Consider the following 25,710-nt stretch of genomic DNA (forward strand, 5'->3'; position numbering starts at 1 on the left):
CCTTGACAGCCCCTTATTAACCCCCCAGCTCTGGTAATTAACCCTCATGGTGTCTGGGCCCCCTGGGGTTGGGAGGTGAGGGTAGGGGCGCCTCAGATCCCTCTGGCACATAGTTGGGGTGAACCTGCAGACACATCAGGCTTCCTGGAACTCTGGCTCAGATTTTGGAAGGTGCTGGTTCTCATTTCTTAATGGTGCGCGTGTGGGTGCTCCGAACTGCACAATGGGCATCTGAGGCATGATAGGTAGAGGCTGAGGTGCTAGGAGTGGTTCCCTTTATTAACGGCCAGAAAGTCAGGATCACTGAAGAAAGTCACTGAGGGGCCACAAGGCTGAGGGGTGTGGGGCCTGGAGAGATGGGGGCAGGGCTCACCGCTCACTTCCAGGACCCAGGAGCACAGCTGGACCAAGAGGGAGAGGCACTGGTCACTCAAGTCACAAGGGTCAGGACAGGCACCTGGGAGATGGTGGGATAGTCATAAGCACCCTCCTCTACACCACACCCAGCCAAGACGGGCTCCACCGAGCCCCACCTTGCACCCGCTAGTGTCCACCCCTTTGGGCCACCAGGACTCACTGAGAGGCTTAGGGAGTGTCGATCCGGTGGAGGCAGTCACGGACTAGGGCTGGGGGTGGTGGCTGGAGTGCAGGGCCTGGGAGCCCCAGGGCTGATGCCCTGGCTGGCGTAGTACTCCACCACCTGCCGCGGCACCTCGGCCAGGACGCACTTAGCTAGCGCAGAGGGTGCGGCCTGGGGTGGGGGCGGGGACGTGGTTAGCGGCGGAAGAGTCGGGGAGGCGGGGTCAAATAAGGGGGCGGGGCTTCTGGTTGGCCACCCGGGGGTGGCGGGGCGGGGGCTCCAGAGTCTTCGCAGGATATCAACACCGTAGGAGAGACAGGTCAGATTTGGGGGCATGAGGACCTGAGGAGTCCTTCAGCCAAGAGAGGGCGCCGGGCACTCACATCCTTGAAGTCCCGGAAGGGCACGAACTGGACGATGTCGCGGGCCGCGGGCACCCCTCGGGGGCAGCGCAAGGGACCGTCATCGCCGTCCAGCAGCCGCATGTCGGAGAAGTCGGCATTTCCCACACCCACGATGATGATGGACATGGGCAGGCGGGAGGCGCGCACGATGGCGGCGCGGGTCTCTGCCATGTCGCTCACCACGCCATCCGTGAGCACCAGCAGCACGGAGTACTTCTGAGGGCAGGCAGAGGGGAGGAAGTGTCGGCTCTGCGTGCAAGGTCGTTGGCACCCGCCTCAAGTTGGGGCCCTGGCCCTGGCCCTGGCCCTGGCCCCACCGGAGGACACTCGGGGCAGCGCCTGGTTGTCTGCTTGGTCTCCTCACCGTGGCTTGGCCGGTGCTCTGCTCCCGCTGGGCTGGCCCCGCCACTCGGTTGATGATGGGGGCCACGTTGGTGGGTCCATAGAGCTGGATCTGGGGCAGGCAACGGCGGTAGGAGGCGATGACCCCCGAGATCTCTGTGGGCAAAGCGATGAGGCTGGCACAGATTAGCAGAGAGCCCTTTCTGACACCCTTGAAGCAATAAGGTGCTTCCCTGTCTCAGGACTGCTCTGCCCCCCAGGTTCCTCACTAAGCAGAAGGAGAGCTGGATGGTCCAGGTGCTGGGGGAGTTGGGTGGGCAGATGCTGAGCCAGGAGCTGGAAGTCTTACCAAATGAAGACAGGCACTGGATGGGTGAAGGCTCAGGGAACTGGGCCCACAGGAATGGAGTCTGTGCTCCGCTGTGGGGTGTACAGGGTGTGCAGCAAGCTGGAGGGAGCGGGGGAGGCAGGGCTGGTGGGAATCTCCCCCTTACCTTCACATTCAGGATTTTCTGGGTCAAAGTTGATAGCAAAGTCATGGGACACCTGTGAGGGTAAGGTGAGGCAGCGAGGGGATGTCTTTCCTTCTTGTCTGACTCTCCCACCGTCTCCTGCCTTCCTCTCAACCCCGGCCTACCTCGAAGTTGGGAGGAATTCGAGCTCCAAAGCCAAATGCTGGGAACCGCTTATCACTGGGGAGAAGAAAAGGTTGTGGGGGCCCATCGGGCTAGGGCTCCCTGCCTGTCCCCCCACCGCCACCTTCTCCTACCTGTCATAGTCCTGACAGATGCCCCCCACTGCACGCAGGGCCTGCAGGTAGTGGTTGGGCTGGCGGGGGCTGAGGCAGTGTAGGGACTGGCTGCTCCTCGGGTCCCCATTGGAGGCGGTGAAGTCAATGGCCACCTGGTGGGGATGGGGAAAGGGGCATGCTGCATCCATGAGAGCCAACAGAGAGGCTAGGCCAGAGCTAGGGTCTGTAGGGAGGACTGAGATGAATCCGGGTGAGCCCATAGGTAGCCTCCTCATGGAGTGGGGCGAGGGGAACAGGCCGACAGTGCTAAGGCTCATGAGAGGCCCAAGTAGGCACAGTGGGGATTCTGGGCTCCTTCAGTTCACTATGCACTTAGCCTGTGTCCCTCTTGCCTGTGTCCCCATCTCCTGGGCCTTTACCGTGAAGCTGATCTGGCAGCCGCCCATGATGTAATCCAGGAAGGTGTGCACCTTCTCCACCTGGCAGGAGGGAGGGAGGCAAAGTGGAGGGATGAATGGTCCTTTGAGGAGGGAGCTGGGTGGGGCTTCTGTGGGGGAAGTGGAGGGACCAGAGTTTTCAAGGTTGAAGTTCATGTTGGGAAAGGGCAAGTTCCTGGAAGCAGAGAACGTGGTCTTTGAAAGAAGGGCAGGGTTGGTTGAATGTGAGGTTGTGGTCGGGTGGGGGCTGGCCCAGGGCTTAGGAAGGCACTGGGGTTTACCGTGCACCGGGCCAGCACCACGGTCCCCGAGCTCTTGTAATTCTTCTTCTTGTCCCGGTACTTGGGGTTGATACAGTCCCACTGCATCTAGACCCCACATGCCCCAAAAGCTCAGGGTCACAATTCCATAAGATGACCCCTCATCCCCTTTCCAGCAGAGCCCCCCAGAATAAGACCCCCATGGCTCAGTCCTTAGGCTGGGCCGGGGCGCTTTCCACCCTCTCCACCTCCTATGACATATGGCGGGCGCACCCTCAGGATTCTCCCAGGGATCTGGGTGGGATTCTGGGAGTGGGGTGGGGTCTTTGTGGCACCTCCTGCCCAGGGTCTGCCGTTCCTTCCTGCATCTCCTGGAAGGTGCTGGTGAACTCGCCGATGAAGTCATGCTTCCCGCTCGAGTCGTAGTCGTACACCAGGAACTGAGGTGGGGGAGGGTCAGGGTCAGGGATGCTTTGCAGTGGTTCCTGGCAGCAGGGGGAGGCATGCAGGGAGGTAGGGGCCTGATGGTCTCTAGGCCCAAACAGACATCCTCAACCTCCCCAAAGAGGCCACCTGCTGAACTTCGTGCTTTGGCTCAGTCTGGCAGGGACTTTGGCCTCTGATACAAGGCACACAGTGTAAGAACACTGAGCTGTGACTGGTCCTTTACGCCACAGTGGGAAGGGCTTGTCTCACGAGGAGAGGGAAGGGGCTTGCCACACTCAGGGGGAAGGTCTCAGGCAGAGGCCTGATGCTCCAGTGGGCTGCCCTTGGTGGTGGGGCCTCACCTTGAGAGGCCGGTGGAAGTCGCAGCTGCATAGGGAGTGCAGGGACAGGCGGAACGGCTCCCAGCTGGGGTTCAGGTTGTTCTTTACCACCTTGGAGAGGCCCCAGAGGCTGGTCACCTCCTATCTAGGTTTCCCTACTCGGCTCTTTCTCCCTCCTTCCCCATAGCCCCAGGCACCAACCTCGGTCCTCCAGACCAGCTGGTCACTCTGGTCCCCGTTGGTCTTATAGATCTCCATGAAAGGGTCAGACTTGCTGAACAGATCCTGGGGGACAGCGGAAAGGGCCCATGAGCCTGGTGAGGTCTGCAGGGGGAGGCGGCTAACACTGAGAAGAGAGCAGCACTGGGGCCCCGGGATTTGTCTTGAGTAGGAGGCCTAGGCTCTCTAACAGGGGAGATGGGGGCCTGGACTCTGGGGTTCCAACCTTGTTGTCCAGCTTGTGGGCTCTGAAGGTGAGTTGCACATAGTCGTTGGTGCCAGATACCTCCTCAGCCACGATCTGCAAGGGGGACACAAGTGGCAGGACTCCCCCATCCCCTACCACAAGGGCCACCCTATGCCCTTTCCCTTCAGAGGGGCATGATGTCACCAGGATGTCCATGCAGGGGCATTGAACGCTCTGCCCAAGGGTGAGCACAGGGGACCTCGCCTACCGTGATGGTGGACTTGCCCGCAGTCTTCCCATTCTTCAGCAGCAATGGCTTAGTGACCTTGGTTTGTGACACAATCTGGGGATGGAGGTGGAGGGAGACCCAGCTGTGACGCCCCCACCTGCCTTGGCCAGGGTGGAATGGACAGGGTAATGACTGCCCTTTGAGTACCCACAGGGGCTGCACTTGGGCTAGGGTTGGACTTAATTTCCACAGCAACCTTAAGAGGTAGGCACTGTGACCCCAGGAAACTAAGACTCAGACAGGTTAAGTATCTTGCCCAAGGCTGCACAGCCAGTGAATGGCAGAGATTGTTTAAGCGGCAGTTGAACTAGCTCCAGAGCTCACGCTCTCTGATATTTTGGCTGTTAGAGGCAGAAGCTGATAGGGTTGGGGTGGGGTGGGAATGCAGACCTGGCCCAAGGTGCATTCCGTAGAGCCCAGGAAGGTGTCATTGCGGGGGCTGGTGGCTCCGTCCTCGGCATCAAACACGTGAAACTGCAGGGGCTGCTTCTCCTCAAAAAAGTACTCGAGGGCCAGCACCCGAGAGAAGACAGGGCTGGAGCAGGAGCGTAGCACCTCTGTGCGCTCCACCTGCGGCAGGAGGGGTGAGGGCCCTGTGGGAACCCAGGCTACTTTTCCCTGCCCTGGACCACCCAGCTCATGCCAGCTTTCCTCGGACTTCCACATCCCCAGCGACTAGCTCTTCCCTCTCTAGGCTGATCCCCGAGCTCAGGGTGCTGCCAGCCCACTGGACTGTCAGCCCTCTGGGGCTCTCATAAGGCCGTTGGAAGCTGTGCCACTGCCTCTGGTGCCATCCGGGGACCCTCTGGGGCTCTGGGCTGTAGAAGCTGTAAAATGGTTTGTGTTCGTAATGATGGCATACCTGTCTCCAAGGTTACCCACACAGCCTAGAAGAAACCCCTCAGAATCCTCAAGTTCCACTATAAGACTTTCATTGCCCCCACCCAGCCTCCCTCCTTCCCAGGCCAGGAGGTTAGTGAAGGAAAGACCCCAGCCCGCTCTCACCTCCACCCACTGCTCTTCGGAGTAGAGCTTGAGCAGCACGCAGGGGTGGGGCTTGGTGAGTGTGTCCCGGTCCAAGAGGCCGTGGCAGGACACCCGCAGCTCCACCCGCGAGGCCCCCAACGTCATGGCTGGGGGCTCAGGCACCCATCCCATCTCAGGGTCCGACATGTCACTGTGGGGACAGAGATGACCTGGACACTGGAAAGGAAACACCTGCCAGGGGAGGGGTCTGCCTTCTTGGAGCCCGCCCCCACCCCCTTGTCCTGCTTCCTGAGGCCCTGGGATCTCATGGACCTCCTGTTTCCCCCACCCTCGGCTCAGCTTCCCAGAGCTCTGAGCAGGGGAAGGCAGAGGACCTGAGCCTCTCACTCCTGCACAGCCCTGTGCTTCTGTCACCCCTGCTGGCCTAGTGTGCACGGATGGGGCTGGAGAGGGCTGGAGCACCGGGGGGTTCCCAGCAGTCTTGGCTCCCAGGCCATCAATTGATCCACGCTTTCTGCTGCCTCAGCACATTCTGCTATTTCCTGACTGATGTTTGAGCCAGTGCTGCACTCAGTCTTGGCATGAGGGAGCTGAACTGGGGCAAGGGGGTAGGGAAGGGGGTGGAGGGGCCCCTGGAAGTCTGAAGAGGACGGGTGTTAGGAATGGAGTCTGCAGTGGGCAGGAGGAGGCAGGTTGCAAGGTGCCCGGCAGGGCTATCCCTATCCACCCTCCCACCCCCACTCACCTTCTGGTCAGCTGATGGAAAGGGAGGGGTGGTGGGCTTGGTGAGTTGCAGGCAGAGCCCTGTCCCTGCTGAAAGCTCCTCCAGGTTCCTGGCGGGGGCTCCCACTATGACAACTCTGGCTTCCCTCCCCGCCTCCCCTGTTCTCACACTTCTTGGCAGCACTGGCACTGTCTCTTAGCGACAGGATTTTTGGGGAGCCACAGCCCCCTCCATGCTGCCTGTGGGATGCACGCACGTCACCCTCCCCCAGCAGTGGTGCCAAGCCTCGGGCAGCAGCAGGCAGGGGTACACTGGCTGAGCTTACTGTCGGTTGGTCTATCTCTCTGTGTTTGTCCACATCTCAGGGTGAGGCTGTCTGCTCTCATGTCATGCTTCCCCCAGCAAGCGGGCATGGGTGTGTCTGAACGCCCCCTCCCTGTGTGTGTGTCCTCTAGTCGTGTGTCTGTCTTCAGGAGGGTGTGACAGTTCCTGTACCTCGCTCAGAACTGGGACCCTTCTCTGGCTGGATACCCCCCTCCCCCACTGAGTATGCCTTTCTGGATATGTGAGGGAGGGTCTGGGTTGCGGGGGGGCAGTCTCTGCCGTCCAGCCATGAGTCTCCCAGTTCTCGCAGATCCCCTGAGATGGGCAGGGGCATGTGGTGGCGAGGGGATCGGGCAGGACTGGGGACCCCTCTGGGGGCTGGGGGAGATGTTGTTATGGAGACTGGGCCAGGCTGGCCAGGCTGGAGCTGGGCTAGGGAGGAAGGGTGGGCTCACCTGGGCTCAAGCGGGGGGCTCCTCTCTCCGGCTCTCTGGCCCTGGCCCTGACTCCTTTGCTGCTCCAGCCGCTGGCGCTGGCTCCGGCTCCGGCTCCGGCTCCGGCTCTGCTGCTATTTATGGGGCCTGGATGGGGAGGGGTGGGGGGGCTGCAGCACCAGCTCCCCCCGCACAGACTGGTTGGGAGGGAGAAGAGGGGAGGGGCAGGGCTGCTGCCTGGGAGGGAGCCACAGAACTGGGGGAGGAGGGCGGGCTAGGGGTGGCAGAGGCAGGACCCCCACAGACACAGTGACACACATCTTCCCCTTCACGCCACACCCACGCTTAGCATCACAGAGATGCACACATTGTGGTGGTGTGTGCACACACACACATTCACACTGGGAAATGATGGGGACACATGCACCCACGACTCACAGGCTCGCACATATCTTGACACACACAGGCGCCAACACATAAACGTACCCTGACACTGCGACAGTGACAGCCCTCCGGATACACAGAGGGAAACACATCCCGTCTCACAACACTCTCCACATCGCACTTGTTAAGGATATTCACAGTCACATATAAAAGAACACTGGGCTATACTTGTCACACACACACACATACGCTCACTCACACCAACCCGAATACAACAGAATGGAGATCTTCACGTGCTCATTAAGAACCATCACGTACCACTCCGAACCTCACAGCTTTGAGAATGAGGGCCAGTTCCCCAGCCACCTTTTAACACGGAGACACAAGGACATGGACCCAACTGCTAAAGGGCATGCCGTCTCACATCCTGGTCATGCAGCCCCCTAAAGATGGGGGCTGCCCGGTGGGGAGATGTGCCGAAGGACTGATTCCCAAGGCATCTTCCTGGTGCCCGCAATTCACCCCCCCACCCCGAGATTCAACCCATATAGCCACATCCTTGTGGGAGGGGCCATGGCACGCACAGATCTTGAAGAAACAAGACATTAGTCATTCCCTAGTGAGACCAGGGAAAGTGAGCAATTGTCTGGGGAGCCACGTGGGTACATGGTGATCTGGGATGAGTACGCAAGAGGGTTTACCAGAACATCTTCACCCTCCATATCCTAAGCTGCTCGTATATTAAGGTAGCAGCCATTTATCGAGCATCTCCCAGGTGCCAGGCACTGTGCCAGGGGCTGGGGCTACAATGGTGATTAAGACCCAGCTCCTGCTCCTAGGGGAGGTGCATGTATATAGAACAGACAGACTCGCAGAGAGATGATGAGCCAATACACAAGTGCAATTAAGTGTGACAGGTGCAAAGTTACGGACCCGTTCAGGGTGTAGTAGGCCACAGAGAGGGAGGGTTCAATTTGGATGAGTTGGGGGAAGGTATCAGGAAGTGCTTCACAGAGGAGGTGGCTCTGGAGTGGAATCTTGAATGCCAAGCTAGTGTTTGTTAGCACCCCAATGGAAACAATTAATTTAATTGTTGATCTTCTCAGGTCATAGACTCACTCTCGCTTCTGCTCACCTACAGGCCACTCTACTGTTGAGATTTCTGACTATTGATGGTGATCCCAGGATGACCCAATACCATTTAATTCCACCATTAGTGAGCCTGTCTGTGCGTAAACACACACACACAGCATGCTGCTCCCCCTTCTCCTCCTGGTACACCAATCCCACTGCACCCCTCAAAGCTGGACACACACTGGTATTGGTTTCTGCCATTTTGGTCCTTCTCCAGCCAGCTCAACCCAGACCGTGCACATAACACCCTCCCTGGCCTGGGAACTTGTCAGTCCCCTCCCATCCAGCAGATCTCTGGTCTTTCCCTCTTCTCCTCTCAGAGCCCCAGCTCCATCCCTGTGGGGTGTTCCTCACTTTTTCCCACTGCGGGGGCCTGTGGGAAGGGGAGCAGATGGTGGGGAGCGGGCCAGTGAATGCGGAAGACAGCAGACACTTGAGGCAGGTGGTGATTTTGTTTTTTATTCTATACAAGTGGGGAGAGAGCCCCTGGGGATAGAGGGACAGGTCCGCCCTCTCAGGAGAGGAGAGGGCCCCACCCCTAAGCTCTCTGCAGAGCGAGCAAGGCATCCAGGGCTTCCCTCTCTCCAGGCTGCTCCCTCCTTTCCTGTCCCCCACCTCCTGTCCCCCATGCCTCATCCTGCCTTCCTGCCCCTGTGGGACGGGGGCTGGCAGAAGGGCCTGGAGGTGGGGGGTGGGTGGGGTCTGAGTCCTTGTGAGGCACATGTCAGAGAGAAGGGCTGGGGAGGGTGCTGCAGTCGCTGTCAGTCTGTTCCTGGCTCACTGGTTCCTGTTGTGGACAAATCCAGGGAGCCCTGTTTCCTGGGCAGGGAGAGCCAGCTGCCCAGTGTCGGGGCGCCATGTCAGACAGATGGGTGGGAAGGGGGACCGACCTCTCGCCCACCCCACTGGCACCTGTGGGGTCAAGGGGCCGTCTTCTATCAGGCTCCAGCTTGTCGCAAGACTGTGCCCGCCGTGTCCTCTTGGGCTTCAGGGGGGCGGTTCTGCGGCCCTGATCCGGGGGCCCTGGAATGACAGTCAGGGTAGGCCTGGTACACGAGTGGGGCCCACAGGCTGGGCGCCCATCCAGGCTGTGACTCCTGGTTGTCTGTCGCTCATTCTCTGCCCCAGGAGGGGACCCAATGTGGGCAGCAAGACCCCAGAGGCGCTCCGAGCCCCCTCCCGCCAGGTGGCAGACCTTGGACCTCGGGCTCCTCTTGGTCCTGCTGTGAGCCCAGCCGCAGCCGGGGTTTGTTCATTCCTGGGGCTGCACCCCCAGCCTCAGCCTCCTCCCTGCCCCCTGGCTCCTGGGAGGAGCAGTGGCCCCTGGGCACTGCCACTGGCTTGGGAGGCCGTGGAGCTAAAGGGGTGTCCTGCAGCTGGCAGAAGAAGATGCTGGGTCAGTCCGTCCGTCCTTTGGCTCACCAAAGCGCCTTCCCCACCCGCCTTGCTGGTCCTCACCTTGGCATTCCTAGTGGGAACCGTCCTCTCTGGAAGTAGGGACCCTTCCTTCTCCTCCTCCCCATCTGGGGAGGCTGGGCTGGGGCTCTGGCAGCTGTGGTTGGGGGTGCTCTCCTCAGCTAGGGGATAGGAAGAGAGGAGAAACTGCAGGAAAAGGCATTTTTGCAGAGCCCTCTCTGTCCCCGTCCCTATGAAGCCCTGGAGGCCAGGACTTCCCCCCTCCAAGCCCATTTGCTCCTAGGTATCTGCCTTTGATGTCCCCTTCTGTCTCAGGTTTCCTTAGCTCTGGTCCCCAGGATCATCCTGAGCCCATCACCTCTGGAGGGGGTTCTGGCCTGGCTGTCCCTGTTGAAGAGCAGGGCCTGAGCCCGTTCCTGCCGGGGCAGAGCAGGGCCTGCTGGGTCCTCAGGCATGGCTGCCTATCCAGGGCTGCAGTGCCCCGGGGCCCTGCCAAGGCTGCAGCCTGGCATTCTCAGGACTCTGCCAGTCTGATTTAGATGGTGAAAGCCTCGAGGAGAGGTGCCCTCACCTCCCCCCTCCCCTCACCTCTGTGGCTTTATGCAACCGGATCCTGAGGGTTTGCCACCTGGAAGGTGTTGTCTGTTTGTGTTCCCATGAGGTGTGAGTGAGAGAGACCTGGAGGGTGCTGGCGGCAGGTGTGTGTGCAGAGGAGCATCCGACTACTGTGGTCTCCTAAATGAAGGATGGAGCCCCGCTTTGGGTATTTTAACTAGTCCGTGTGTGGGATGGGATAATCAGCAAAGATGCCCCTGGTGCTGCGTCAGCCTTGGAGGATGGGGCAGGAACAGAGGCATTGCCAAGCCTTGGCCAGCCTGGCTCTGCACCATGCCCTTATGCCCTAGCCTTGGGATGGGAGTGGAGGAGGGTGAGGGAGTGTCTACGTCTATAGGGAGATTTGTCCATGTCAGTGTGGTTGGAGCATCATCAACTTGAGTTGATGCTGAGTTGACCAGCTTTCCTTTAGTGGCTCCCTCAGTGAAAGGTGCTCTGAACCCAGCAGAAGGGAAGTGTCATACCATCATCCCCTCCCCTTTATTCCTCCAGAGTCTCGGAGCCAGAGGTAAATGACTTGTTTAAGGTCAACACCGCTGGTGGTGGCTGAGCCGGGACTAACCCCCAGGGTTCTGACCTCCAGGGCAGGACTCTTGCCCCTTCCTTGTGGCACCTTTCTGAGTGAGCTGAGGATGGCTTGGCAAGTTATTTTTGGAGGAGACTGGAATATCTGAGGTGGGCCTGGCATGGCTAGTACTGCCCACCCTCTTTCTCAGCTGAGGTGCAGAGAGAGGCCTTCTTTATGGAGGGTGTCACTCTGCTGATGGGGGCCAGAGGTGGCCTCTGCCCTAGAAAATTCTTTGGAACCATCCACAAAGTGTTCCTGTCTGCTAACCCTGGCGAAGCCACTTTCGTTCTGCAGGACCCCTCTTTGGATTGGGTTGTCTGTCTCTTTTGCATGTAGCTTTGTAAATATCCTTAAACACCTTCACTGCGTTGACTTCTTACTGCTCCACATTGGTTGTATGTTCCCCAGTGCAGGGGCCATGGCTTCTGTTTCTTTGGACACACCCTGGGCCTTCAGTGCTGCTGCCCGAGAAGAGGCGTTTCATACCTATGTGCCACGTGGCCTCTGCTCGGCGCATGGCGCTAAAGCTCGGCTTGGTGCTTTGAGAGGGTGGCGGGGGCTTCCAGGCTCCGGGTCCTGGGGTGGAGGGAGGGGATGGGAGGAGGGAAAGGCAAGTTAGGAGGGGCCCCTGAGAGAGGGCCCAAAGGAAGGCAGTGAGGGCCACCATTCTCACCTGCGTCATCCGAAGAGCGCCGCTTCTGCCAAGCCTGGACACTGCCCTCCAGGTCTGGGCCTGGGCCCTGAAAGACAGCTGAGTCAGGTCATAAGAAAAGTCCCCTCCTTGCAGAGACTGCAGTTAACAAGAGGCTTCTGCTCCAGCATCTCATCTCATTCGTCCCTAGACACTTGGACTGTTTTTCCCAAAGAGTAGCACTCACACCACCCTAGGGGCATGAGAAATGGTTTATAAGAGTGAAAATGCTGTTATTTTAATAGTTATGTGTTTATTTTATGTATAGTAGAAAAAACCATGATGACTACAATAAGCCCGCGATTTTAAAGATGATAATGCTTAAGTCCTGACTGAGTTAAAAAAGATGAATCGATTTAAATAAAAATATTATGTAAACAATAATACAGGTGGTATGTGGAGAAGGTAAAAATCGTCATAAAATCACCCAGTTTGGGAAACAGAGCTCTAGAGGTAAGTATTTTTATGACCACCCATTTTACAAGGAAGTAGAGCCTCTGGGAGGTTAAGAGAGCCATCCAGGATCCCATGGCCAGTGTGGGACGGGCAGAACTGTAGCTAACACCTTCTAATGTCACTGTCCACTCTCTCTCACTGCCCGCCTGGGACAGCACGCGGAAAGGGGAGGGTGGTAGACAGGGACCCACAGGACCCTCAGTTCACCTCCGGCTCCCCTCACCTCTCGTTTCCCGTCGAAGCTCCAACCCTTGGCTCTTCCCAACCCAGGAAGGGCAACACCGTGGACCTTTGGCTGCTGTGCCGTCCCAGGGGCCTGGCTGCCCTCCCCTGGCTCTGCCCCCTCAGTGCCCTGGAACAAGGTCTCAGGTTCACAAGCAGTTCCCAATGGAGAAGGGGCTCCACAGGCAGCAAGGTTGTGGGGGAGGGCTGCTGCTCCTCTGAGCCCCCAGCCCGGGGAAGCCCTGCTGGACCCCCGCCCTCCGAGGAGTCTGTTGTCCTCTGCATGCCACACTCCCAGCATGCTCCACGTCACCAGGCTTAGCCCACTCTTAAGGAGCCTGGAATTGGGATGCACAGTTCCCCAGAACCCTGAGTCCTAGCATCCTCCCACTAATTGCCTGGGGTGGGGTGGGCAGGTGGCCATGCGTGGGACAGCAAATGTGGAGGATGCAGCACCCCCTTTCACTTACCATCTTCCTGCAGAAGGAAGGCCCCCGGCTTCCCCCAAATCCAGGGAGGAGGCTGCTCTCCTCCTCCGGGCTCCAGCAGGGGGAGGAGTTATTGCCGAGGCTGGGAGGGTCTGGGCTGGGGGGGCTCTCCTGAGTGGGGGGTGGGGGCGGGGGTGGAGGGAGGAGGAGCCCGGTGGTGGGGGACCCCGGCCCCCGGTCCCCCTTGAAGCTCCGGGGCCGGCGAAAGTGAAACAGGCCTCGGCGCCTCTTCTTCTGGAGTGGAGGCAGTGGTGGCTCCGAGAGGCCTGGCCGCAGGGTCCGCAGAGTCCGGGGATAGCTGGGCAGGGTCAGGGGGAGTTAAGGACAGAGCCGTGGGGAGATGTGAACGTCAGATGCAGAGGTCGCTGAGGGCCCAGGGGGTTGCTGGTGCTAGTCCAGTCCTGGGTTAATAAACCTCCGGCTTTCCTCCCTCATCTAGTCTCTCTTGCCGCTCTGTAAACCTTTCCAGTTAGTTCTCAGGGGAGACGGTGTCTTCACCTTCCCTGTCAAAATCCTTCATCCCCATCCACTCTTTCCTCCCAGGCACCCCTCCCCCCTTTTCTTTTCTCCACCTCTCCAAGTGACCCAGTTCCTTCTGGACAGATGCTGGGGAGTCTGTGCAGGACAGTGACAGAGAACATACCCTCCAGGCCTCTTACTAGTGTCATCCCATCCTAGGGGTCAGCACACCCCCATTCCCTACCCTATCCCTACCATCCACTGTGGTGGTTCACTCTGGTCCCATCCTTTCCTGCTGTCCTGAGGAGATTCAGAGAGCATGGGAGCTAAGGGCTGGGTGGGGAAGAATGAGAACGTGGGGGAAATGTCCCAGGGAGACTGGCTTTGGGGCACTGCCACTGGAAAGGCCTCCATGGGAGCTGGGAGGACATAGGAGCCCTTCCGGGGCCTCGGGGCTGCTGAAAATGGGAGTGTGTCTAGACGCCACACCTGGAACTCTCATCCATGACCCTTCGGCTGAAGAAGTCCTCCAGCCCCTCATCTAGGCGGGTGGCCATCCCGTTCTCCTGACGGGTCCCAGGTACTGGCACCTGCTGGGAGGGAAGTCTGTAGGGTATCTCTTCTGGGTCAGAAAGCCCCTCCCACCCACCGAGGGCCTTCCCCTTTGGACTTGGATTTGCCTCTTCTTGGCCCCATGGAAATTTATACTTCAGTCCGCCTGGGCATTTCCTAAGCGTGGCGGCTCTTGGCTCTATCCTTCACCAAAATGAGAACCACCACTGTCTGGCAGACAGAGGTTTCCTGTCTGTGACAAGGTCTAGCTCCCATCCAACCTGGATAATCCCTCCTCTGTTTGGTGGCCTGCCTGGGCCCCTGCCCGATCCCCCAAGGCTGGCACCTCTGGCATTTGGGTCCTAAAGCCAGCACCCCTGGTTCTGGTATTGTGAAGCGAAGTTGGTCCTCTTGCGAGGACTTAGGGACTCACGCTGGGCCGGCCAGGTCCTGGAGGGGTGGTCCTGGGGGGCCGGGGCCTGCCTTGTGTTTGGTGCCTTAGTTTATAGCCGTGAGTGGGCAGTTCTGATAGACCTTCCCAGGAGCCACTAGCTGTGGGCTGGCTGCTCCCGAGTCCTGAGAACCAGCCGGGCGGGATCCCCAGGCTCCCCAGCTGGCTTTCCATGTCCTGAGGGCTCCCACCTGTGGGGACAGCAGTGTTAGAGGGACTAGCAGGAGGGACAGGGAGGAAGCAGGCTGGCGGGACAGAGAAAAAAGAAAGGGAGCCAGGGCCTGGGAAGGGTGCGGGGACCTGGAGGAAATTAGAACTGAGGCCGGGGGACTCACTGATGAAGGCAGACACCGGCCGGATCTTGCGGCAGCGTTTCTGCTTTTTGATGGCCATGGTGTCCTGCAGAAATGAAGATGGAAGGTGGGGCCAGGCCGCAGGTCCCAGGAACCTCACCTGGAGCCTCCCATTCCTCATAAAGCCTTCTCTTTAGAGTCCATGCCGCCTTGCTCTCCTCAGGTGGCTGAGGCATTGGGACGAGGGAAGAAACTGGGCTGGATCGGGGCTGGGGGATGTGACCAGGCCCAGTGAAGCGGGGAGTGGAGTCCAGAGAAGTGAAGGGGACAGTGTTTTGCAGCAGGGGCAGGCCCAGGTTAAGGGGGGGAGTGAAGGGTGGGGGTGCTCACGATGTTGGTGCCAAGTTCATCATCTGTGGTCTCCTCGTGGTCATGATTCCGGCCTCGGCCCCGGGAGGACAGATCCTGCCCTTGGCCTGGCCCCCCTGGTGGATCTGATAGTGTCCTTAGCTGGGCCAGGTGCCGGGCCTGGGGAAGGACAGGTGTGAACAGGATCTCAAGGAAGCTGCCCACCTCCCAGGGCCTTGAGGTTCTGGGAGATGGGCCGAGGTGGGGTGCAGGGCATGCCGAGGCCTGGTCAGGGTTCAGAAGCCTTACCAGGCTCTTGTGGGAGTGGTACAGCTCCTGCAGGATCTCATCCACTATGGAGTTGGTCAAGTAGGTGACAACTGAGAGCTTCACTTCACTGTGGGCACAGGTGAGGCTGCTCAGCCCCTCTTCCCTGCCCCTGAGCCTCAGCCCCCCTTCCCCAGATGCCTGAGATAGTAGACTAGCCAGCCTGGTCATCCACGGAGAACACGGCTGCTGTCGGAGGCACCTTGGGTCCACCACACTCATGTCTCCATGAAGGCATACCTGGTCCCACCCACTGACCCCTAGCCTAGGTGTATGTGGGTGGGTAGGGTGGGTAAAGAGCAATTGAGGAGAAGAAGGAGCAAGGGGGGCTCCGGGTTAGGCCCCTGGAGCTCCAGTGGGGCAGAGCTGGGTAAATTGGGGTGCTGAGTGAACACTGCTGGTCTCTGCAGAAACCATCTCTTCTTGAGCCTGGCTGTTTCACGGTATGTGTAATAATTTTCCTTTGCTTTGGTGAGTGGTGGCACCTGGAATGGAAGAGCTCTAGGGGGCGAGGAGAGCTGGGGAGACAGTGTAGTTCACCCTGTTCACATTGTTTTCTTCGTCCCTGCCTCGGAGAAGGTTGGGCTTTGTTTCTGAGAGGCGATTCTTGGTGTCTGTGTGTGGCTGTGTGTGTGTGCCCCTGTGTGTGCACTGCCCTGGCTCCTAAACCCAGGCTCAGCACTTAGATTTCCAGGGCAAAGATCAGTCAGACCCTAAATAGCAAAGCTGCAGTTGGTTAAAGATTTATCCTTTGCAATGGAGATTGTGCCATTCATTATTTATTGCTGATAGCTGGGCCCAAAGTCCCTAAGTGCCCTGGACCAAATCCAGCCCCGCCTCCGCCCTGGTCGGCCTCTCACTCCAGCTTGTTCTGAATGTCCTGGCCCGCCTGCTCCAGCAGCGCCCCTCGGATGAAGTTCCGGGGCACAGTGACGCGCTCGGCCACATTGCTCAGCATCTTGTTGTGCCCCTCGGCCACCCGCATGGCCACAGGGCATAACTCCTGCGTTAGGCTGACCATCGACTCCAGGATCACCTAGTAGTGGGGGAAGGGAGGCCAGAGCCCCGAGGGAAGCAGGGTCAGGGCTGGCACCACAGTGGAAAGGACCTTAGCCTGTCCATTCCAGCTCCCCATGGTGGGACTGAGGGGCCCACCAGGGTCACAGGGCAGGTTAGCAGCAGAGCCTCCGACACTCAGGCCTCCCCACATCTTGGTCAGTGCCCTTTCCACCCTACCATAAGGACAAGGGAGAGTCAGATCAAGGGTCAGATCCAGAGGGGAGAGGTCAGAGTTCAGGGGCCAACATTGAAGCTAGCAGAAAAAATCTAAGCCAGTTTTCTAGCAAAGCCTGGCACAGTGGCAGTGTGAGTTGTCTCAACTCTGCATTTCTCTCTTGCCCCCAGTAATCTCCCCGTGCTGACCTCGGCCCTCAGCTTAGGGCCTTGGTCAACACTGGGCTCCCTCCCAGGACTTGCCTGCAGCTCCTTGTCCACAGCCTTGGATACCTCACTGGCTACTGACTCCAGCCTCTGCCGCACAGGCCCATCGTTGGCCAATACGTGGCCCAGCTCATAGAGGCTGGGAAACAGCTGTGGAAGGAGGGAAGGGGTTATGATCAGAAGGCCAGAATCAGGCCATACTAGGTCCCTGGGGGCCCTGGGCTAGGAGGGCGGATGCTCGGGGCAGGGCCTGGGCACTCTGGGTTAGCATGGCTGGCCTCCTTGGGTTGTCCGGACTGTCAGGGAAGGGGGGCGCTGCGGGGGCTCACCGCCCGGGAGTTCTTGGCGTCCTTGATGAGGTCCCGAGCGTAGAGCAGCTCATCTTGCACAGGCTCCAGTGGGCACAGCCTCAGGGCCCGCACCTCCTCCTGCACTCGTCCGCACAGCCGCTGTAGCATCTGGAGCACAGTTGGCAGGAGTGTCAGGGGGGACCCCTGTGCCCCCCTCTTCTCAGGTGGGAACCCAGATGCCCCATTTCTGGGCCCCTTGGGCAGTGCTACTGGCGCCGGCACTGATGGGGTGGTGGTGATGTCTCTGGATGGCCTGTTCTCACTTCTTCTTGGGATGCACTTCTTGAATGCCCAGTGGAGCTCCCATAGTCTCGTGCACCCCTTGTCTGGGGATCCCCCAGTTTGCCCACATGATCTCTCCTATTTGGGGACCCAATTCAGAATGTCCTCTCTTTCTGCTCTCCCACACCAGTTATGGGCACCACACGATGCCTCTTTCATGCCCCACCCCTGCACTCTATCACATCACTCCTGTGCCCTGCAAGCCCCATGCGTGCCCCATGTGTCCCAGAGGGAAACGTTTACTTGCTCGGCGCTGCTGGTCACCAGGCCTTGCTGCAGCCTGAAGGCCTGCTCCTGGGGGCACGTCTGCGAGTGGTTGTTCCTCACCAAGCACCACTGGATCTGGAGATGATGGGGTGGCTGGGGTCAGGCCTGGGGATGGGGGCTGGCCCCTGCCCCTCGTTGTTCCACCCTGCTTAGGCCGCCACCTTCTGCCAGACGTCCTCGGTGCGCTCGGGGGCGCTGCGGTAGGCTTGGGAGATGTCGCTCACGGGGAAGGACATGAAGCGCAGTGTGTGGTTGCTGTGGGGCACAGTAGCACAGCTGGGTGGGGGAAGAGGTGAGGAGAGGCCTCTGCTCCCCAAAACCCACCCCCTGCTGACCATTTCCCTCGTCTGGCCCTCCTAACATTTCTGTGCAAATAGGTTAAGCAGGCTGGGGTGGGCTGGCGTAGTTCAGGCCTGGTCCAGGCACAGCGAGGCTGGGGGTGCGGGTCAGGGCAGGGCCCTGGACCACTCACCTCTCCAGGGCCCTTGCAATGTCCAGAAAGCCCAGGGCAGACGTATTGTTCCGATCCCATAGGATAGTTCTGGGGAGAGAGTGAGTGCCGGCTTGTTACCCCTCCCTCTGAGTCCCTCTTAGAGGGCAGGGACACAATCCCTCTCTGGAGCCCTCCCTGCTTTCCTGAGAAATGGTTCTGGGACTGAGGTCCTTCTGGAAGCTGGGGTATAGAGCAGCGAGGCAAGCAGGGAGGGCACGTGTGTTGTGGGGGGAGGCTGGGGCTCCAGGTCAGAAGGCCCAGCTGTGGGCCCCACCTGAGGGAGGAGTTTATCTGCAGGGCCTTAGACAGCATCTTGGCCCCGATGTCCTCCATGCCATTGCCGCTCAGGTCCACCTTAGCCAGGCAGGTGTTGCTGCCCAGGGCATTGATGAGGATGCTGGTGCGAAGCTTCAGCCGGGAGTCCGCCACTGACAGTGACTGCAGGGACTGTGTGGGCGAGTGGGGGGTTGGGCCCAGTGCCTGGAGCCCCCGCCACTGCAGGTCCCTCCCAGGCCCAGTCACTCACACAGTCCTCTTCCTGGATCAGCTGCACCAGCTTGTGGAGGATCTCCTCCAGGGTCCTGTGGGGAGTCGGGGCTCAGAGTAGGAGGGGAGGGGGCTGGGGTCATGCTATTGGAGGGGCAGAGAGGTGGCTTGAACAGGGAGGGGGCCAGAGGTAATACGGTGAGCCAAAAGGATAGGTGAATGATGGAGTGAGGGTCTGTGGGTTCAGGGAGGGGGCCTCACTTGGCCTTGACATTGAAGTTCTTGCCCAGGAACAGGTGCTTGAGGGACTTGTTCTTGCCAAGTGCAGGTACCAGTGTCAGGAGGTCCGAGTCGAACCCTGGCCAGTAGATGAGAGAGGCCTGGCCTTGAGGCCCGAGGCTCCCTGGAGTCTCCTCAGGGCTTCTCCCCCACACTCCAGGCCTCTGTCACCACCTGGCCCCCAGGAAGGGAAGCACCCCCACTCACCATTGTCTGACAGATCCAGGCTGCCCACACAGGTGACAGACCCCAGCTGCTCCTGCAAAGCCTGGGCTCCTGCTGAGCGGAGCTGCAGGGACACGGTGGGGTAGAGCGGGGAGGCAGGGATGGGGGTAGGGGGAAGGGCACCTTTAATGCTTAGAGACCAGAGTAGTCAGGCCAGGACTCAAGGTCATATCAGGTCTCGGGTGTAAAATCAGGAGGTTCCCTCACACCAGATCCTTCCCTAGGGCTCTCTCCCCTCCCTTCAGCCAGAAGTCTCCAGGCCGCTCCTCCGGAGACAGCTTGCTCCTGCCCTCTGGTGGGAATGTCTGGTATCTCCCAGCCCAAAGCTTTAAGGGGGGAGATAATGGAGGCTGAAAATGACCTCTGGAAAGAGGGATGCAGACACAGACTAACAGGGGAAAGTGGGGGTGTGGTCAGGTTGGGGGTGGCAGAGGGGTAGCACAGAGGCAAGATGGAGCCAGGGTTTCTGACTTAGGTCAGAGAAATGGACGGTGTGGCGATGGGTGGGGACAGGCAGTGGGGTTGGGGGACTGAGGGCTCACCTCACAGCTGCTGAGGTCCAGGTGCAGGTCACTGAGGTGACTGTTGAGGGAGAGGCCCTGGAGCAGCGCCCTGTGGGAGGAAGGTCAGCAGGCCCACTTTCACCCCTCACCCCCTTCTCTCCTGGTTCTTCCTCAGATGCCCCCCAATCCTGCACCCACCCGACCTGAGGGCCTCCAGGGGCAGCCTCATGGCTGACAGGTTGACGTGGCTCAGTGTGTAGGCACTGCTGAAGAACTGCTTGAAGGCCGGTGGGGCCTCCCGGCCCTTCCTGTGGAGACCCCTGGGGTCAGCAAGGGAGGGGCATGCCCACGACTTGCCCCATCCCTCCCCACACCCCTCGTGCTCCCACCTGTGGGAGCAGCTGTTGCGCGCCAGGTTGAGGTAGGTTAGGTGGGAGCAGCAGCCATGGAGTAAAGCGCCCAGAAGCTGTGGGGAGAGACAGGGTGGGTCTCATATTGGCTGGGGGGGGTGTCGGGAGGGGTGGGTGAGGACTCCTCCTCCCTCCCCATCAATGTCCTGGCTCTTCACTCTCTGCAGTCAGTCTGTGTGAGCTGCACTGTGGATGCCCACTTCGCCTCTAATGCCTCAGTTTCCCCTCTGTGAAAAGTGGGTCTACTCTCTGCCTGGGCCCCAGGGGTGGTGGAGAGGCTCATGGGCAGTGGATGTGGAAAGCCAGGGCCACCACGGGCTCATAAGGTGCCTTGTTAAGTTGAGGAAAGCATCCTTTCCTCCTCGTGGACTCAGCCCTGTGCTAGGGCTCACAGCTGGGGAATGGAGTGCTTTTAGGCACAGCCAGCACAACCTTGGGCTGCCACCCGGATAAGGTGCTGCACAGGTGTGAGCTAGGGGCGTTGCTTCATAATTCAGCTGAACCTGAGGTCATCCCACCAGCTCTGCCCACCCCCATACTCAAGGAGGGGGGTGAGGCAGAGACCCCCCCTGGCCTCCCCGAATCACCTCAGTCTGGCTCCCCCATCAGCAACCCCTCACCAAGTCAATGGCACAGTCAGTCCCTGCCAGGTCCAGGTGCACCAGAGCATTGGGCTGGGCCAGGAAACTGTAGAGGGCCTGGGACGGAGGGAGAGAGGGGCTGCAGGGGAAGGGGTGATAGAGCCCCTCCACCCCCGGGCTGCAAGGCAGAGACCCCCCAGGCCCTGAAGCCTGAGCGAGCTTCAGCAGGGGTTTGGGGCTACATTCCGTGGACTCACATTGGCCTCCTCTGTGGCGAGCAGCCCAGGGTTCTTGCTCAGGTCCAGGTATCGAAGGGAGCTGGCAAAGGCCGGGTTGGCCCCGAAGGTCTGGCCCAGCGCCTGGAGCCCTGAGCACAGCGGGCACTGAGCTGGGTTGGCCCCTAACCCCACCTCTTCCCCTTGTACACAACTCTTCCCTGGTCCCCAAATGTGGCTCCTCTCCCTTCCTTGATCCCTGGGATGCTGTGTGAGTGTTTGGCTAAGCCTCTGGGGCTCAACACCCCAGGCAGCGCTGGGGGAGGGTCAGAAGTCAGAGGTCAGCGGTCCCAGGGCAAGTACCTCGAGGGGAAATGGCAGTCTTGGCCAGGCACAGTTTGGTGAGGCCAGTGGGGAAGCAGAGGAGCTGCTGGCTCAGACTGAGGAAACCTGGGGTGTGGAGAGAGAAATGGACCCAGTGAAAGGCTGGGTGGTGGGCACAGGTGGTGCAGAGTCAGAATGGGGGCTCGAGCGTGATACAGTTCTGGGGTCAAGGATGGCAGTGTTGAGACAGGGGCTGGCATCAGGTTGGAGAGCCCCTGTTCAGACCCGGGTTGGGCTCTGGGCTAGGACAGGGGTCTGCATTGTGTTGGGGGCAGGATGCAGGGTTGGGGCTCACCCTTGTCCTCGATGGGGTTGTGGGACAGAGTGAGGGCATGCAGCACACAGCTCCCGTTCTCCCCAAACACCCCGGCCAGCTTCTGGACAAAGTCCCTTCAGGGAAGGGGAGGAAGGATTTGTTTGTCCCAGCCCCTGGTCTTCCCCTCCTCCTCCACCTGCCTGCCTGGCTGGGGCTGCAACGGTCAGAGGCCCCCCAGAGGTGGGGAGCAGCTCGGGGCCTGCCAGGGAGCTTGTCCCCACTCCAGAACACCTGGGAAGTCGTGCTGGGACGAAGCCCAGCTTTGGGTCCTCGAGACTGGAGCAGCCCATCCTGCTCAGGAGTTGATGGAAGAAGGGAGTGGGGCATGGGGCATACTGGGGAAGGGCCATGGACCTGGGGGTCAGGAGGCTTAGGTCTGAGTCCCAGCTTTACCACTGACATGCTTTGTGCCCTCTTTGGGCCTCAGTCTCCCCTTCTGTAAAGTGAGGAGCTGGGTGAGACAGCTCAGAGGCCTGAATCATCCTCTGAGGTCTGGGACCCTAAGACTACATCCAGGGGGCACCACTGCCCAAGGAGGCTGGTCTCACGTCTTCAGCCCGGCGTTGTCCAGCACCAGCTCTTCGAGGCTCCCCGACTTGCTCAGGGTGTGTAGCACCTGTTCTAGCACTTCAGAGCCCTGAGGACAGAGTGGGTGCTGTGATCAGGAGCCAGAGGGGGCACTGATCTATCCGCCCCCCCCCCCGCCCCTCCTAGTCCCTACCAGGCGCAGGTCCTTGCAGTAGAGTTTGGTGAACCACTGGTTGTAGGCCAGGGCTGCCACCATCAGGGCCAAGTCTCTGGGGAGATGGAAGGGGTCAGAAAAGTGGTGAGCAGGTGGCTGGGGCAGGAAAGAAGAGACTAGGGATGAGGTGGCTGGGCTGGGGAAAGCCTGGATGGATGGAAGGCAGTGTGGGGTGGGGTTGGGGAGATAGAGCTGGGGTACAGGTGAGACCGGAAGGGAGAGCCTGGAAGGGCCAGGGTTGAGCTGAGGCTGGAACGCGGGAGGAGTGAGTCTCTACCTATATGCTTACCGGCTCTCCAAGTGGCTGAAATCCAAAAGATTGAACTCCCGGTTATCTTCGGCATGATAGATGGTGTCCACATCCTTGGAGAGGTGGAACTGGCTCACACCCACTCCCCTACCCCTCCTCTGCCCCCTCCCTCCGGCTCCCACCTGCCCGCTTGCTGGGGTCCTGCCCAACGCACCCATTGCACCTCCTCACGGCAGTGCAGCCCATTGTAGTCACACAGGGCAGCGTAGGTCTCGGAGAAGCCACCTGTAGGGCAGGAGATGGGCTGGCTCCACAAGGGGTAAAGGGTAGGGAACAGGCTTGCAGTTCAAGGACAGTCAGTCATTTTATGTGCTGGTGTCCTGGGTTCCTGCTACACCTCTGAGGTCCGGGAGCCGTGTAGTCCTCAGGCAGGCAAAGCCCCGTACACAGAGGACTCTGGACAAAGGGCGGGGTGTTTTAGGTCCCACTTTCCTCAACGTGCCCCTGCTCACCACAGACACTGTGAGTGGTAGATGTGGAAGTCTCAGAGTTGGGGGATGTGTCTCGGGGCCCTTCTGGGGTGTCTGCGTTTCCACGCCGGATTAGACATCTGCAAAACGAACAAATCCATCCCAGAAAGGGGTGGAAAGAGGCTCTCAATTCTTCCGCTGTTACAGCTTCTGGATTCCCAGGGAAAAACAGGAGTGGGAACGTGAGAGCTCTTCTCCTCGGTGTCCCAGGAGCCCAGGTCCAGGGGAAGGGGCGAGGGAGGGAAGGAGAAGTCTCCTGTTGTCTAACACCTTGGGGGACTCCTCCTTTGCCACTCACCCAGGGCCAGGGCAGACCTTGGAGAGGGCAGAGCTCACGTGGCGCGTCACCTGGTCCACACTCTCAGCGGATGGCAGCCGCATGCTCACCATGCCACGCTCCGTCTCCACCAGGATCTGAGGGGCAGGGGGCAGCAGGACCTCACATATCGACTCCTTCCTCCCACCAGCCCAGTAGTGGGGCCCCGAGCCCTGGCTCACCTGGTTCTGACTGAGTGTGTTGAAGGCGCGGATCTCTAGGACATTGAAGGAGCTCTCCACCTAGGGGGCATGGGGACGCTCAGCTCATGGGAAGGGCCTGGCTGCCAGGCTAGGGAGGGAGCATGACAGGTGCTCTCCCATTCCTCAGCCCAACTCACCTTGGCTGGGACTTTAAGGGGGAAGAGGTGGAGGCGCCAAGAGGTCAGGGCCTTCAGAGAGAGGAAAAGAATGTCAGCAGCAAATGGCAGCTTCCCGGCCCGACTCCCCTTGCCCTCCTTTAGCCCCCTCAGCTTGTGTGCAACCCCTTATCTGGGGGTCCTCTCTCTCTCATGCCCCACCCTAGGCTCCTGGACATCTGCCCAGTCCAGCCTGCCCCTCCCCCAGGATATGTCTCCTCAGCTCTCCCCCGCCTCTGTCTCCCCTTGCCCCCAGGCTCCCTGCCCTCACCAGCACTCGGTCCTCAAACTTTTTGGGCTTCGTCTCCAGCTTCACCCGGTGTTGCTGGAGCACAGCCACCTGGCTCAGGCACCTCCGGATGCTGTCTGCATGTTGGGGGGGAGCATGCTCAGAGTTCCCTTTACTCTTGTCCCCCCACTTCCCCAGGGATCTCCAGGGACAGGGGCAGAGGGGAGGAGAGAGAAACAGAGAGACAAAGAAGGATGGGGACAGAGACTTTTCCTTTTTGAGTGACTTTTCTCTTCCTATTAAAGGGGGTGTGGAGAAAACTCTGACTCCTGATGTCCCTAAGTCAGGGGACAGTCGCTGAGTGACACTGTCTGTGGGAGGGTGTCTTACACTTCTGAGGGTGTGAAGGATTTTTCCAACCCGTGCTCTCCAGCAGCCGTTGACACATACACAGTGAGTCAGTGTGTGGGGGCGTGGGGGTGTCCTTTTGACTATGTTCTAGGTGGTCTGGGTGTGAGCATCTGCCTTTTACTATGTGTGTGTGCAAGCCTTCTGAAGATGCCGTGGAGCCCATGTGTGACATTGGTGGGGATGGATAAGTGTGAATGAGTATGCTGTGCTTGCAGTTGTGAAAGGAGCACAGAGCCAGACAGTTCTGGTGTGAATGGGGGTGGGGGGTGGGAAGGAGTTAGGGTTTAAATGAGCCCCATACTCATCTGCTGGCAGAACCATCCAGATATCCCAGAGAGAGAGTGTGAGTGTGTGGTGGGGGTGCAGTTTCTGTAAAGATGTGTGTACACACATCTCATGAGTGGGCTTGTGTGTGTGTGTGGAGGTGTGGGAAATCGCCACGGCACAGCATGCCTCTGAGTATCCTTGAGCGTCCTGGTCTCTGCATGGGCTAGCCTGCGCTCCCGCCTCTGGGGGTCAGGGTTGTGGCAGTGCTTGGGGGTCGGGCCTTGGTTTGGGCTGAGTCTGAGAACCATGCGAACAGGAGAGGCCTTGAGGTGTGGGTGTAGGGTAGCGAGAAGGGGGCCGGCCGGGACAGGGGCTGTGGAAGGCGAGCTGCAGAGAACATGCTCTTGGTTTTACCTCCAATCCAGGCCCTCTTCCCTGACTCCCTTCTGTGCCCCACTGGCCTGGGCGCTGCCCGGCTGCTATCGGGGCTCTCCATGGCCAGTTCCGGGGCGGGGCTGGGAGGAGGGAGGGTGTTGAGCCAAGAGGCTGTCAGGACCAGGGGCAGCTCCCACCGCCCGGCGGGGCGGGCCTGGCCCCGCCCGGCGGGGAAGCGGGGACTCTCCGGAGGGGAGACTAGACACCTGGGCGAGGGGTGGGCCAGTATCGCTGAGAATCAGCCCCAGGGAGCGCAAGGGGACTGCACCTGTCACCGAAGATCGGGACGGGCGGCTCTGGGACAGGAAGATCCTGATAGGGTGAGGGGGGCAGCGGTGGATGCTCCGGGGACAGCGATGCCGCGAGCTGGGATGCAGGGGCAAGGGGGTGCTGCCTTGGAGCCGGGATGCTTGGGGAGGGGGGCGGGAGGCACTGGGGCTGGGGTGTATCGCGCGGAGGAACGCACTGGGGCTGGGATGCTCCCGGACGGGGCGTCCCAGAGACCACCGCAGCCTCGTACCTTGCAGCTCGCGGGTGAGCTCCGCGCTGGGTTTGGCCATGGCGGCCGCTGCTGCTGCTGTTGCTGCAGAGGAGCCGCCGCCGCCGCCGCCCCCGGGAGCCGCGGCACATGCTAGACCCGGCTTCGGCAGGGCCCAGGCGCCGAGCGCTGCAGCAGCCGCGAGCGCGCTCGGGTCAGGGGCGGCTGCGCGAGCGCTCCTTCCCCCGCCTCGGAACGCCAGGTCTCCCGCCCCGCCGGGAGAGGCGCCGGGCTGAGCATGCGCGCCGCGCGTCCGAGCCGCGTGAGACCCCGCGCGTGCTCGCGCCCACCCCT

The 25,710-nt window shown here is 60.1% G+C and overlaps 2 protein-coding genes across 2 annotated transcripts; both read right to left on the reverse strand.

Moving 5' to 3' along the window:
• Positions 1 to 613: 613 nt before the first annotated feature.
• CPNE6 (copine 6) lies at positions 614 to 5,409 on the reverse strand. Its single transcript, XM_014780472.2, has 15 exons — positions 5,242 to 5,409; positions 4,627 to 4,806; positions 4,216 to 4,290; positions 3,987 to 4,061; positions 3,743 to 3,826; positions 3,563 to 3,652; positions 3,110 to 3,214; positions 2,796 to 2,882; positions 2,497 to 2,556; positions 2,096 to 2,229; positions 1,964 to 2,018; positions 1,821 to 1,872; positions 1,349 to 1,482; positions 964 to 1,200; positions 614 to 751 (listed from the first exon to the last, which is right to left on the reverse strand). The coding sequence occupies exons 1-15, from the start codon at positions 5,407 to 5,409 to the stop codon at positions 614 to 616; spliced, it is 1,674 nt and encodes a 557-aa protein (XP_014635958.1).
• A 3,356-nt stretch (positions 5,410 to 8,765) lies between these two features.
• On the reverse strand, positions 8,766 to 25,438 carry CARMIL3 (capping protein regulator and myosin 1 linker 3). The gene is made up of 41 exons (XM_087429060.1): positions 25,399 to 25,438; positions 25,147 to 25,287; positions 23,808 to 23,902; positions 23,519 to 23,569; positions 23,361 to 23,420; positions 23,161 to 23,276; positions 22,845 to 22,942; positions 22,547 to 22,617; positions 22,372 to 22,445; positions 22,062 to 22,137; positions 21,889 to 21,977; positions 21,320 to 21,414; positions 21,004 to 21,090; positions 20,683 to 20,792; positions 20,465 to 20,542; positions 19,824 to 19,900; positions 19,638 to 19,742; positions 19,474 to 19,543; positions 18,914 to 18,995; positions 18,689 to 18,785; positions 18,468 to 18,522; positions 18,216 to 18,388; positions 17,921 to 17,989; positions 17,610 to 17,703; positions 17,425 to 17,523; positions 16,879 to 17,007; positions 16,586 to 16,699; positions 15,970 to 16,145; positions 15,092 to 15,179; positions 14,825 to 14,962; positions 14,477 to 14,540; positions 14,124 to 14,332; positions 13,628 to 13,728; positions 12,662 to 12,977; positions 12,193 to 12,321; positions 11,496 to 11,562; positions 11,309 to 11,398; positions 9,682 to 9,800; positions 9,419 to 9,599; positions 9,136 to 9,246; positions 8,766 to 9,010 (listed from the first exon to the last, which is right to left on the reverse strand). Exons 1-41 carry the CDS (start codon positions 25,436 to 25,438, stop codon positions 8,985 to 8,987), a joined length of 4,260 nt encoding a protein of 1,419 aa, XP_087285186.1. The 3' UTR covers positions 8,766 to 8,984.
• Positions 25,439 to 25,710: the final 272 nt, after the last annotated feature.

Source organism: Ceratotherium simum, chromosome 3, assembly GCF_057802395.1.
Source record: "Ceratotherium simum simum isolate JZ-2026a chromosome 3, ASM5780239v1, whole genome shotgun sequence".
Taxonomy (NCBI): Eukaryota; Metazoa; Chordata; class Mammalia; order Perissodactyla; family Rhinocerotidae; genus Ceratotherium; species Ceratotherium simum.